Source organism: Palaemon carinicauda, chromosome 8 (genome assembly GCF_036898095.1).
Source record: "Palaemon carinicauda isolate YSFRI2023 chromosome 8, ASM3689809v2, whole genome shotgun sequence".
Classification (NCBI taxonomy): Eukaryota; Metazoa; Arthropoda; class Malacostraca; order Decapoda; family Palaemonidae; genus Palaemon; species Palaemon carinicauda.
The window spans coordinates 96063378-96075877 of NC_090732.1; the positions used below are offsets into that span (position 1 = coordinate 96063378).

A 12500-nucleotide genomic window follows, 5' to 3' on the forward strand; every position below is an offset into this window, starting at 1 on the left:
TCGTTGCCAATGAGGGAATTTGTTGTAATAGATATAAAAAATGGTATCATATTGAAAACGAATGTTCTGGATTAATAGAAAATTTGTCACAAGCGGACAGAAGACTATTGAGTAACGAACATATTTATTACATATGTAGAAATTGCACTGATAAGTTCAATGAGGATGCAGCAAACATACAAAGAAAAGTATTGGATGAAGAAGTCGTAATGTCTCATCATTTGGTTCAGGTCTTGATGAATAAAATAGAAGAAATGAAGGATAGCATGACAGAAATGAGAAATAAAGTGCAAGAAACAAGAGATGAGATGCAAGAATTAAGAAATGAAATGAAAGAATTAAAAAATGAAAAGAAAAGGAATGAAGATGACATAGATAGGAAGCATCTAACTGGTACATATGCTGAAAAGCTGAAATCAAAGAAAACATTGATTGTAAAATCAACTGATGAAGTTTCAGCAGTTAATAATAAGAAAACAATTAAGACCAAATTAAAAGCCCAAGTTGAAAGCACTGCTGAAACAAAAGATGGCCACCTGATCATAAAATTTGCAGATAAACAGAACCTGGAGCAGGCAAAATCAGAATTGGAACAAGGTAATGTAAACAAGATCACTGTTACTGAAAAAGGAAAACTTAAACCGAAGATAAAACTTACTAATGTACCAGAAGATGATGACGATATTATTCAAAGTCTGAAGCTTAAGAACCAGTGGCTAAATAGACACATTGTAGAAAACGATGATCTGACTATCATAATGCAAGAAAATTCAAAAATGGATAAACATAAACACTATATTATAAAATGTACACCTAAGATACGTAAAGCAATCTATGAAAATAGAGATAACCTTAGTACCACATATAGAATATGTAATGTTTATGATCATTACATGCCCTACCAGTGTTACAAATGCCAGGAATTTGCAAGAATAAACAGTTGTGCCCCAAGTGCGCGAGAGAACATAAAGCGGGTCATTGCAATGTTGTTGAAGTTAAATGCATAAGTTGTGTGAGAAAGAACTATGATGACACAGAACATAAATCCTATGACAAAGTAAACTGGGAAGTTTATAAACAAGAAATAATAAGAGCCAGAAACAATACTGACCATGGCTTCGATTAAGAAAATATTATGTAATCTAATAAATATACAATCCATTGGCAATAAAACTCATATCATTAAGGAAGTCGTAAGTGATCAAGATGTGGATATTTGCTTACTAACTGAAACTTGGTTGAGTGGTAATGTGAGTGACAGATCGAAAATAAATGAAATGACACCTAAATCTTATAACTTTTATCATGAACCAAGAGAAAACAAAAGAGGTGGTGGCATTGGAATCTTAATTAAGAAATCATACAAAGTTACAATAAGAAATCATCTCATAGTTAATTCATTTGAATATATGAATATTAAAATTTTATCTCGAAATGTAAATCTACAAATAGTTATACTCTATAGACCACCGAGCAAAAGCAAAAGAATGTTTCTAGATGAATTTAATAACTTACTAGATACATTGAATGACAATCGAAATATAGTTATATGTGGTGATTTCAACCTACATCTTGATAACAGAGTAGACCCATATGTCAATGAATTTAGAGAATTGATTGACAACCACGACCTTGAAAACATAGGGTCTGAACCAACAGCTCAGTCTAATCATATACTAGATCTAGTTATAGTAAACAAAAACAACAACATACTAAATATGGAGATTGAACCTGACTGCTCTATATCCCCAATGCATAAGTTGATGTCTTTTGAAATAGACGTTAGAAAAAATAATGCAATACTGAAGGAAATCACATACAGAATTAAGACTAACTTTGGTCCAAAAGAGTTCATTGAACAAAGCCTAGAGGATATAAAAGGGATAACACCAGTTTGTAACTGTGAAGAGAATCACACCCTCGTAGAGAGACAATCCTGTATAAACTGCATTACTGATAGAAGTAAAACTATACTTGCAACTAATTATAATAATAGGTGCCCGGAAATAACAAAAATAATCACAATTAAAGAAAAATCGAACTGGTTTGATAATGAATTACATGAAGAGAAAAAAAGAAAAAGAAAAATGGAGGATAAATGGAAAAGAAATAAAAATAATGAAAACTGACAACATTACAAAGCAGCTAGAAATCGCTACAATTACCTTATCTTAGTTAAAAAAAAAAAGGCCTATTATAAAAAAGTGTGCAATGAAAATGACCCAGGGAAAATACATAAGAACCTAAAGAAACTATTAGGTCTAAAGACAGAAATAGTATTGCCTGACATAACTTATGATCCTAAATGCCTAGCAAATTATTTTATTGATTATTTTGAGGAAAAAATAAATCAAATCTGCTCCAGTTTTCACAACATCAGCACAACAGAGCGAAGGAATACATCAGCAAAAGGTGTAAATAAGCTAAGGGTATTCAAAGAGTTAAGTCAGCGTGATTATATGAGAATAATAAAGAAAGTAAAAAAAAAAGCCTACTGCGGAAATTATCCATTTCCAATTAATGATGTAAAAGATGCAGAAAATTTCACCAGACTACAAGAGACCTACCGAAACATGGTAAATATGAGTCTAACACAGGCAGTTTTCCCTGATTGTGAAAAAGTTGCGTGTATCAAGCCTGTGTATAAAGGAAAAGGTGATGCAGACAATTTAAGTTCATATAGGCCAATATCAAATCTGTCATATTTTTCGAAAATTATTGAAACTGCTGTTCACGAACAAACCTGGAAATATCGGAAAAAATCTAATGCCATACCTGATGATCAATCTGCATACAGAGAAAATTACTCCACAGAAACAACAATGTTAGCGATAAAAAATGACATAACATAAATTATAACAAATGGCAAGTGTTGCATTCTTGTAATGCTTGATCTAAGTGCAGCATTTGATACTGTAGAACATACATATCTGATGGAAGACCTTAAAGCTGTGGGCATCGTAGAACGAGCACACGACTGGTTTGTGAGTTATCTTGAAAACCGCAAAGTTAAAGTAGTAATATCAAATGTTGAATCTGAGACAAGAAAACTAACCAAAGGGGTGCCTCAAGGCAGTGTACTAGGTCCTCTCCTGTTTGAAATTTACACGATTGAACTGGCAAATATACTTGAAACTCACAGAGTTAAGTTTAAAATATACGCTGATGATATACAATTCTATTTCCCAATATAATCAGTTGATGTTGCTAAAAGAAAGATACATGAAATAATGAATGACATTAAGGCTTGGATGTTAACAGAAAAGCTCAAGCTCAATGAAGACAAAAGTGAATGTATTATTTTTGGAAATGAAAAAGATATAAAAAGAATCGAATGCTTCCAAAGTATTGAAATAGGTCAATCGATCATTGACCTAAACAAATCTGTCAGGAATCTTGGAGTAATCATGGATGATAGACTGACAATGAACGAACATATAAATAACATGGTAAGAAATTGTAACTATCATATTAGAAACATAGCATTTATTAGTAAATACTTAGATGAAAAATCTATGGCCATACTAATTAATCATCACATATTTTCAAGAATTGATTACTGCAACTCACTGTTCTATGGCTTACCAAATTATCAGCTGAAGATAATTCAGAGAGTACAAAACAGAGCCGCTAGATTAATAAAAGAACTACACAATAGGGAAAGAATTACCCCTGCACTAATTAAATTACACTGGCTACCGGTATAAGCGAGAATTGAATACAAGCTACTCTTACTAACGTTTAAGATACTGAACCAAAATGAACCAAAATATCTAAAAGAATGCCTGAATAAACTAGAACTAGAAACAAATGTTAACACAAGACACATGAGTGACAAACATAGGCTATCTGAACCAAGAACAAATAGTAAATTTGGTGAAAGGGCTTTTAGCTACTGTGCGCCTAGACACTATAATAAACTGCCAACTGAAATGAAGGACCTAAAGGGAGCAATTGAATTTAAGAAGAAACTAAAGACATTACTTTTCACAAGATCATATGATTTGGAAGATGCTACTATCAAAGAATTGTATAAGTTATAATGATAATGTTTCGTTATATAATTAATATGGACCGGCCTGAGTAGTTCACTCGACTTCAGTGGAGGGTTGGATTTAAACCCAAAATAAGTAAACAAGTAAGTATCCGGAAAGATCTGAATATAAAGGATGGTCAAAATTACAATAAGATAAATGAAAAAAAGTTATAGTTAACGCCAAAAAGAAAGATAAGAAATAAGGTCGGTAATTAACTGGGAACATACTTTAATTATCTTGTGTAATTTTGTCATCATGGTGTCACGTAACGCGTCTTATTTATGTACACTGAGCGATAAGTTTTATATAAATGCTTTCTGTACACAACTAAGTTTTTTGTGAGCTTATAATTATACCTTAAAAACCATTGGTGGCCTTACCTTTACACCTTTAAATTCTATTTCTTTTCATCTCGCTTTTTTTATCACTTTTACGACAGACGTTTAACCGTTTCCGCCTTATTCTGGAAACTAATTTTCGCTTTTCCAGTAGTTTTTTGTAAGCAAAAAAAAAAAAAATACATTAGAAATTTTCTTTTACTTCTATACTCTCTATTTTGCAATAAGATTTTTGCTTGCATGACAAATATTTTTTCTCTATTTCACTTTGCTTGTTTTTTTTTTCTTTTACCGTAAATGTATGAAACCCCCCAAACAGCGTTAGGGTGACTAGTTTTTAACCCACTGATCATGTCTCATTTAAGAAAACTCATGAATGTTGTATTTTAAAAGAAAATTTAACTATTCTGTTCTTCCAAAATGCTATTATGCATATCATCTTTGGTTTGAATATCTCTAAGCTTCAAATCTCAGCAAATTTTCGACTGGAACCTCCCTTTTACTGTTGTATGACATTACTCTTCAGTCTTAATGATATTAGTTTAACATAATTTTTAAAAAGTTACAACATTCTAGGAAATTGAATAATTCACATCCTTATCATTTCTTAATTTGTATTTCATTAATTTTTAACTCTTTTTTTTTTTTGGAGTGAACAAGTTGTTCATTTTTTCCCAAATATAAAGATGAAAAAAACACATCCTGTCCCTTTTATCTTTAAAGCAACCCCACCTGGTGCATTTGTTTGTTTGCTTTGCCACTTGTCGTTTGTCATCGTTTTGCATTGTTATCACAAGTAAAGGTCGAATACCATCTGTCTTCACGCCCCTAAAGCTGCACAGTCTCTCGGGCCCATCAGCGTTTTTGCGTCCCGAAGCTCCAATCTCCGGGTGAAATTGATGCCACTGCGTCCTCGATTCTTATTCACCATTTAGGTTTGATAGCTTGTCTCCAGGCTTCAGCGTTAGTGGCAGTCACTTTTAAAGGGCAGCAGTTTTCCTTTAGAGTTACAAAACTGTGTTCTGTTTTTATATTTACCTGAAAACATAAAAGCGGGCGTGGTTTCCTTGTTTTCCCTTATTATTGCTCTTGTTATGTGAGGAGAGAGGCTAAACGCTATCCAGGAATAATAAACGATTGACGGCCAGCTTTACCTACAAATTATTGTATAGGTATGTTACCTGTCGGTATTCCCTTAACCAAATTATTTTGCTCCTTGGATGTTCTAAGGAAAGTTACGGTAAAACGAAAGACGAATTGATTCCAGAAAAGGGCCTTGGAATAAACTATATCAGAATGAATAGAATATTCTTATAAAAGTGGAAATTTTTCTACCTGTGTGTACTGAAAATGGTCTTTACCGGGTTTCCTATATGACTCTGTGAGCAGTAATATGTAAAGGTTATCTAAATTAAATAACCATTTACATTTGCGGCTGGTGGCATTCGATAACGTTTGCATTGCTGGGAGGGCATTCTCTCTCTCTCTCTCTCTCTCTCTCTCTCTCTCTCTCTCTCTCTCTCTCTCTCTCTCTCTCTCTCTCTCTCTCTCTCTCTCTACTAATTATATGGATCTATTTATTTTCCATGGACTATAGACTATAATATTCTAGTTATGACTTTGAATATGAAGATTCGTTATAGGATGAAAAAATAGGGGATTATTACAGAAATTATTTCAACGAAATCTTTCGTTTGACTTTATCGAAATCGCCATATCGGAAAAATTATTTTCTTGCAACCTGCGATGGCATAGCCAAAGTACCTCGAATTTTTGCGTTAGAAAAAAAAATTAAATTTGAGAAGCAAAGACGAGTTTGTTGCTTTCCATGCACTACTAAAGACTTATGTTAAGAATGCCAACTTAGCCTTGTTTATTGGTTTAGGAATAGAAAAAAAAACTTGTACTGATAATCATTATCGATCGAACTGGAAATCATCAGATTTAAAAGTAGAAATTATAAAAGATTTCATAATATAAGTAATATTGAATTTTAAATTTTTTCAATATTATTATCCGTGTATACTGTCTTGAATATAGTTTTGATAATGAGCCATATTTACCCAGAGAATTTTAGTATTTTCTAATATGTTGTTCCCAAATGAATTGACTTTATTTTTACTTTAAGGAGCACTGTGAGTAATATAAATTATTGAAATAAGTATTGTGGTACAGTAATACCTTGAGATACGAGCGTCCCAAAATACGAGCGTCTCAAAATACGGGCCAGCCGCCGAACAAATTTTTGCATTGAAATACGAGCAAAAATTGGAGATCTGAGCATGTTCACATAAGCTGACGCTAGGTGGCCAAGCACGTGGGAGCTGCTCTCAAGGCCCACAACGGTCATTCATTTCGCCTGATCTCTGATGTCTGAACACATCTCTGAGCATCGCCCGTACAGTTTACTTTATTTACGTGTTTTAATGTTAATTATAGGACAATGAACTAAATAGTCATGGGACAAAAGCAAGCGAGTGGAAACCAGGGCAGTGGTTAGAAAAAGTGCATGATGACGATCGAGGTGAAACGTGAAATTATCGAGAAGCATGAGAGTGGTGTACAAGTGTCTGAACTGGTCCACCATTACCAGAGGAGTACATCGACAATATGTAACATCCTTAAACAGAAGGATGCTATTAAGAGCACAAAGCCTTCGAAAGGCCTAACCATCCTGTCGAAGCTACAAAGTGATGTAAATGATGAGATGGAGAGGCTTCTGTTGATGTGGATTAAGGAAAAACAGTTGGTGGGAGATAGCGTGACTGAGGCAATCGTCTGTGAAATGGCCAGCGCAAACTACGAAGACTTGAAACAGAGGGAAGCGGCTGCGAGTGAAGAGACATTGACGCTAGTGGAGACCTTCAAAGCCAGTCATGGCTGGTTTGATAACTTCAAAAAGCAAACTAGGATCCTTTCGGTTGTGAGGCATTGGGAAGCTGCAAGTTCTGACGTGAAAGCTGCAGAGGAGTGTGTCGAATGTTTTGCCTCACTTATTGCTGAAGAAGGCTGTATCCCCCAAGAAGTCTTCAACTGTGATGAAAATGGCCTGTTTTGGAAGAAGATGCCCAGGAGGACATTCATCACAGCAATGGCAGTGGTGACTGTAAGGTCAAGTCACTGCTGGTGTACTACTCAGAGAACCCATATGCTTTCAAGAGCTGAAGGATCTTGAAAGAAAAATTTCAAGTTATGTGGTGTGCAAATTCTAAGGCTTGGGCTAAGAGACTTTTTTATCACTGAATGAGTTAATCTGTGCTTTGGTCCGACAGTCAAAAAGTATTTGTTGGAGAAAAACCTGCCGTTAAAATGTCTTCTGATCCTAGACAATGCCCATGGTTACCCTCTTGTTCTTGAAGAGATTTGATGAATTAAAGTTCGTCAAGGTCCTCTATCTCATGCCCAGCACCACGCCAGTCCTCCAGCCCATGGACCAACAGGTCATTTCCAACTTCAACTACACGAAGCATTTGTATAAGAAATGCTTTGGTGTCAAAGAAAACACCAATCTCACCCTTCGCGAATTTTGGAAGGGCCTCTTCAATATTGTTCATTGCTTGAAAATTATTGATGAGGCATGACAGGGTGTAACGCGAAGAACCTTAAATTCATCGTAGAAAAAATTGTGGCCAGATTCCGTAGCTGAAAGGGACTTCGAAGTGTCCGGTAAGCCGCAGCCTGACCCTGAACCCATTGTGTTGAAGAGATAGTTTCTCTTGGAAAGGTCATGGGGCTGGAGGTAGATGAGGAAGATGGGAACGACCTTGTCGAGGAGCATCAAGAAGAGCTCACAATGGAGGAATTGATCAAGTTACAGAAGAGACAACATACAAAGTGTTACAATCGCTCAGCAGCGAGGAAGTAGCAGAACCGGAGGAACTTCTTTCTTTAAAGGAGATTAAGAGAAAGGAGATTAAGAAAGTGTTGGCTAAGTGGCAAGATGTGTCCGACTTTGTCTTGTGGTCATGCTTCATCTTATTTCAGGACACTTGCCGAAGTTGTTGCCATAACATCTTGAAAGGGAAACAAAGGAAACCTCCTTGGAAAGGTTTTTTTTTTAAGGCCTACAACAATTGAAGGTGAAAGCGAGGTAAAAAGAGCTAAGTGGGGAACAGTAAAAAAAATTGAAAATAAAATACATAAGATTAAAATATATTTTAAAATTAAGTGTAGGTGTAAGCTAATTTTATTTAAGTAAATTTAATGTTTAAGTGTTAAGATACATAGTGTAAGCACACACTGCCGTTAGCCACTACCATCTGTCTCGAAGGTAAGAACTCCATAATGAAGCCACATTTTATTGCAGATCACAGTCCAACAGTCATTTATGTCATTTTGTGAGTGAATGTTTGGAATTTGAACAATTAATCATGTTTTTAATTGTTATATCATTGATTTTGGTGTTTTTAAGAGGGTGGGAACGGATTTTTCTTTTCTACAATTATTTTATATTGGAAAAGTTTATTTGAGATAAGAGTAAATTGACATACAGCTAGGTCCTAGAATGCATTATGCTCGTATCTCAAGGCATTTCTGTAAAAAGATAGTGCTGGTTTCGCTAGAAAAAGAAATCAGAAAGACTTTGTCTCGCATTACCAGTTTCCCTCAACTACTAATGAATTATTTGTTTTTATGATTAATTGCAGGTTTATTTTAATTTTATACTGACTAGACATTTGGAAAATTTAATATAACTTTAAATTTTACAACAGGCCGTATATTTTTGTCACATAGACACACGGCAAATATACGGCCTGTTGTGAAATTTAAAGTTATATCTCGTGAACATTACAAGATTTTCTATGTAAGATTACAATCAAGAAACAAATCAAATGGGAAATGGATTAGTTTTGTCTGTGTGATTGTTGTTGTTGCTACGCATATACTTGCTTTCTTATAAAAGCACAGTTTTCACTCTACAGGATATATCTCTAAAAGATCACTTCAGAAATAGTTGTTATACATTTCTATGAAATTGTATCTTTCTTAAGGTTTATTTTTATCCCTTGTTTCTGTGTTTACCAGATTCGCCTGCAATCATGTTAGACATATAACCATCTGCTTTAAAGTGTGCTTTTATTATTGTGTTTAATGCGTTGGTGTAAGTGCTTTAGAAAAAAACACTTATTTCATTGGAGTATTAGGTAAAAAACAGATAGATATATGTTATTACCAGTTTAGAAGAAAAACAGGTAGAGTTTTTAAGAATAAAGATTATTTCAAAAATATATAAAAGTTATCATTAAGTATATGACTGAACGTGCGGTAGAAAAGTGCAAAAAGTTTAGATCAATTTAATTCATTGTAATAAAGAAATCTAAAATTATTCTTACGTTTAAAAAAAAAAATAAGTATTTTAATAATTTGTTTGGTTTTTTCAAAGCTAATTCCAAACCGACTAGCATTAGCGGAATTATACTCTCCAACTCACAGTACAGCTTACAAGAAGACATTTCCCCTGCCATCTTTTTGGCCATTATTCCTTCCCTTTTCCCATCTTTTATAGCCATTTACCCTTTCCCAGTGAATGCCTCAGTTGAGTTATAACAAGTTTTACGGTTGAAACAGAATAAAATTTCTTCCTTTGTGTTAAAAGAATTATTCGCACGGTAACGCGCTAAAAGGGTGAAACGGGGGTTTGATCCCTCCCAGAAGAGCGGGAACGACAATCTCTGGATGGTTAGTTAAGTGACAGGAGATACTTGGAGAAAAGAGGCATTCGGAAAAAAGGAAGCATTTTGAAAGGCTTTTCACCGTCTCAAACAGTTTAGTTTTTTTTTTTAGATATCATATGTAAAACAACTGCCTTATTGAATCCATCATTGGCCTTTTTTTTAAATCTAAAAATAAACCAGATTTGACGCCGATCTAACTACTACTATTTGATAATTAAGAAAAATAATAACGCCTAACGAAGTCTTAGAAAGTAGAAAATATTTTCTGTTTAAAATCATTGTCACCTGATGCCAATGGTCAATGTAACTAATAATAATATTTGATATTTGGAAAGAGGAATACTATGAAGTGCTGGCGAATGGGTAGAAAACAGCCCAATGAGTAGAGAGAAGATGTCAAGAAAAAAAATAAATTGGTAGCGGGTGACAAGTCGTTGAAAGGGATTTGTGGATTCAGATATGGAGAGACAAAGGGCGTAGATTTATTATACTAGAACTAAGGGTTAGGAGACCAGTTTTATTCAGGATTTAGTAGATTCTAAAACTGAGGGAAAGGAAGGTGAAGATGAGTTTCCCAGTATGAGGAGGGTGGTAAAAACTCTTTTGTTTTGAGGAGACCGCACAGCTGAAGAGTTATAATAAAAAGGAGAAAAGGAATAGGTGGCAGTATTTTATTTCATATGTATTCAAATGTATCAAATTTTTCGGAGAGGATGTTTGATATGTATCTATTTAGCTGAAGAGGAAGGATAATTTTAAATGGGTTAAAAGTTTCATTGACTTTTCCCATTTTACTAATGTAACATTTCGTAAATGGTAAGTTGATTCGGTTCGATTTAAAATATGTTCTCAAGGATAAATAAGAACAGTTGCTAAAAGCAAATTGAAGTATATTTCATTACGAAGAATTATGTTAATGTTCTGAATTTCAAAGCAGTATTCGAGTCCTTGTAAGGAAGTAGAGAGCAGTTTCTGAAACCATTAAAGTAGAAATTGCAGATCTTTTTTTCTTTTATTGCAATACAGCAAGAATAATAAAAGGACACAGACTATCAATAGGAAAATAAAACAAATTCGTAAACACGAAATGCTGAAAGGTTCTGCTCAATAAGTGAGAAAAGTTGAATAAAAAGTAGTTTAGTGAAATTGTTCTGAAAAAAAAAAGAATTGAAGAAATTCTTTGCACTCTCCGCTCGGAAAAAAAAGATACGAAAGGTTTTGGAATTCTTTAGATGGCAAGGAAAAGGCTTTCAAGTGACTGTCATAAGAATGAAAGTAAATTGACAGCTAACACAACTTAAATTGGATTGTGAATGGCTTTGACCTTTTCCTCTAGGCTTTTCTTGGTGGAGTCCTTTTCAGTTCCAAGAATAATCTCGATCTTTTGAACAATGAATATGACAATGATCGAGGTATCAATTAGCTAATGTTTTTCTCCTCGGTCTCATTGTTTATTGGATTACAAATAGGGCTGTTTTTGGTATAGTGGTGATAGCTTATTGGAAAGTCTCTGCCTTGCAATCCACAGGTTGAGAGCTTAAGCATAATATTTTTCACTAGTGTCCCTCTGCCCTACCAGCCTCGTGAAATAGGGATAAGGTGGTGTAGGGGTGGACCATAGATCGACCTCCTAAGTGATCACCAGCCATTTCTTGGCCCTCCCTGGTCATAGCTTTGATGGAGAAGGGGGTTTTGGGACTGATCACATGTACAGTCAGTCATAAGGAAAAATTCCCTGAGCGAGAGGCAATATATGTCGCTGCTAACAGTGTAACTAACGTCAGAGGTATGGGGTTGAGTGATGTTTGATGGGAAGAGCTATTGCGAAACTACTCGAAACGTCGACTTATTCTTATTTGAAAACTCTCTCTCTCTCTCTCTCTCTCTCTCTCTCTCTCTCTCTCTCTCTCTCATCTCTCTCTCTCTTCTCTCTCTCTCTCTCTTAGTACAGACACAGAGTAATGGCGTTTATGATAACAATTATAGCATAAAGAAAAAAAAATTATTGTAGTATATCTTTGCCGTCAGGTACATTGTTAGCAGCGAAATATATTAAATCTTGCTCAAAGGTCGTGTCTTTTCTTTTATTTTTGACTAAAATTATAGTTGGTCGTTAGAACATTGTTGTATAAACCACATGGCCTCCCTCTTGTCTCTGCCACTCATGAGTGAGAGAAATGCCCACACGCTTCAATAGGAAAAATAGCCTTTTTTTTCTACATCACAATGTCAATTTACGGGTTTATTTCTCGCCCTCCATCAGACACTAAAGGTCTGTTCAGGCGGTAAATTTTACCTGACGTGTTGATTCACTTCGGATGCATACTTTCTAAGGTTAGAGAGATAAAAAGATTTGAATGAAAGAAATAAATATTCCACATACTAAATATTCTTAGTATGAAAGACTGGTGATGAATGTTGACAGGTAATTTTGGGATCTTCACGTGGTG

At 34.6% G+C, this 12500-nt stretch overlaps 2 protein-coding genes across 4 annotated transcripts in view; both read left to right on the forward strand.

The window, feature by feature from the left end:
* LOC137644929 (uncharacterized) overlaps window positions 1–12500 on the forward strand; it is a 592257-nt gene that overhangs the window by 232721 nt on the left and 347036 nt on the right. The gene's annotated exons all lie outside the window — the stretch shown is intronic.
* LOC137645375 (tigger transposable element-derived protein 1-like) lies at window positions 6888–7550 on the forward strand. The gene has a single exon (XM_068378183.1). It carries the CDS (start codon window positions 6888–6890, stop codon window positions 7548–7550), a length of 663 nt encoding a protein of 220 aa, XP_068234284.1.

Bases quoted from the DNA above. Each gene is read 5' to 3' on its own strand.
- LOC137645375 (XM_068378183.1), top strand. From the start codon at position 6,888: ATGACGATCGAGGTGAAACGTGAAATTATCGAGAAGCATGAGAGTGGT.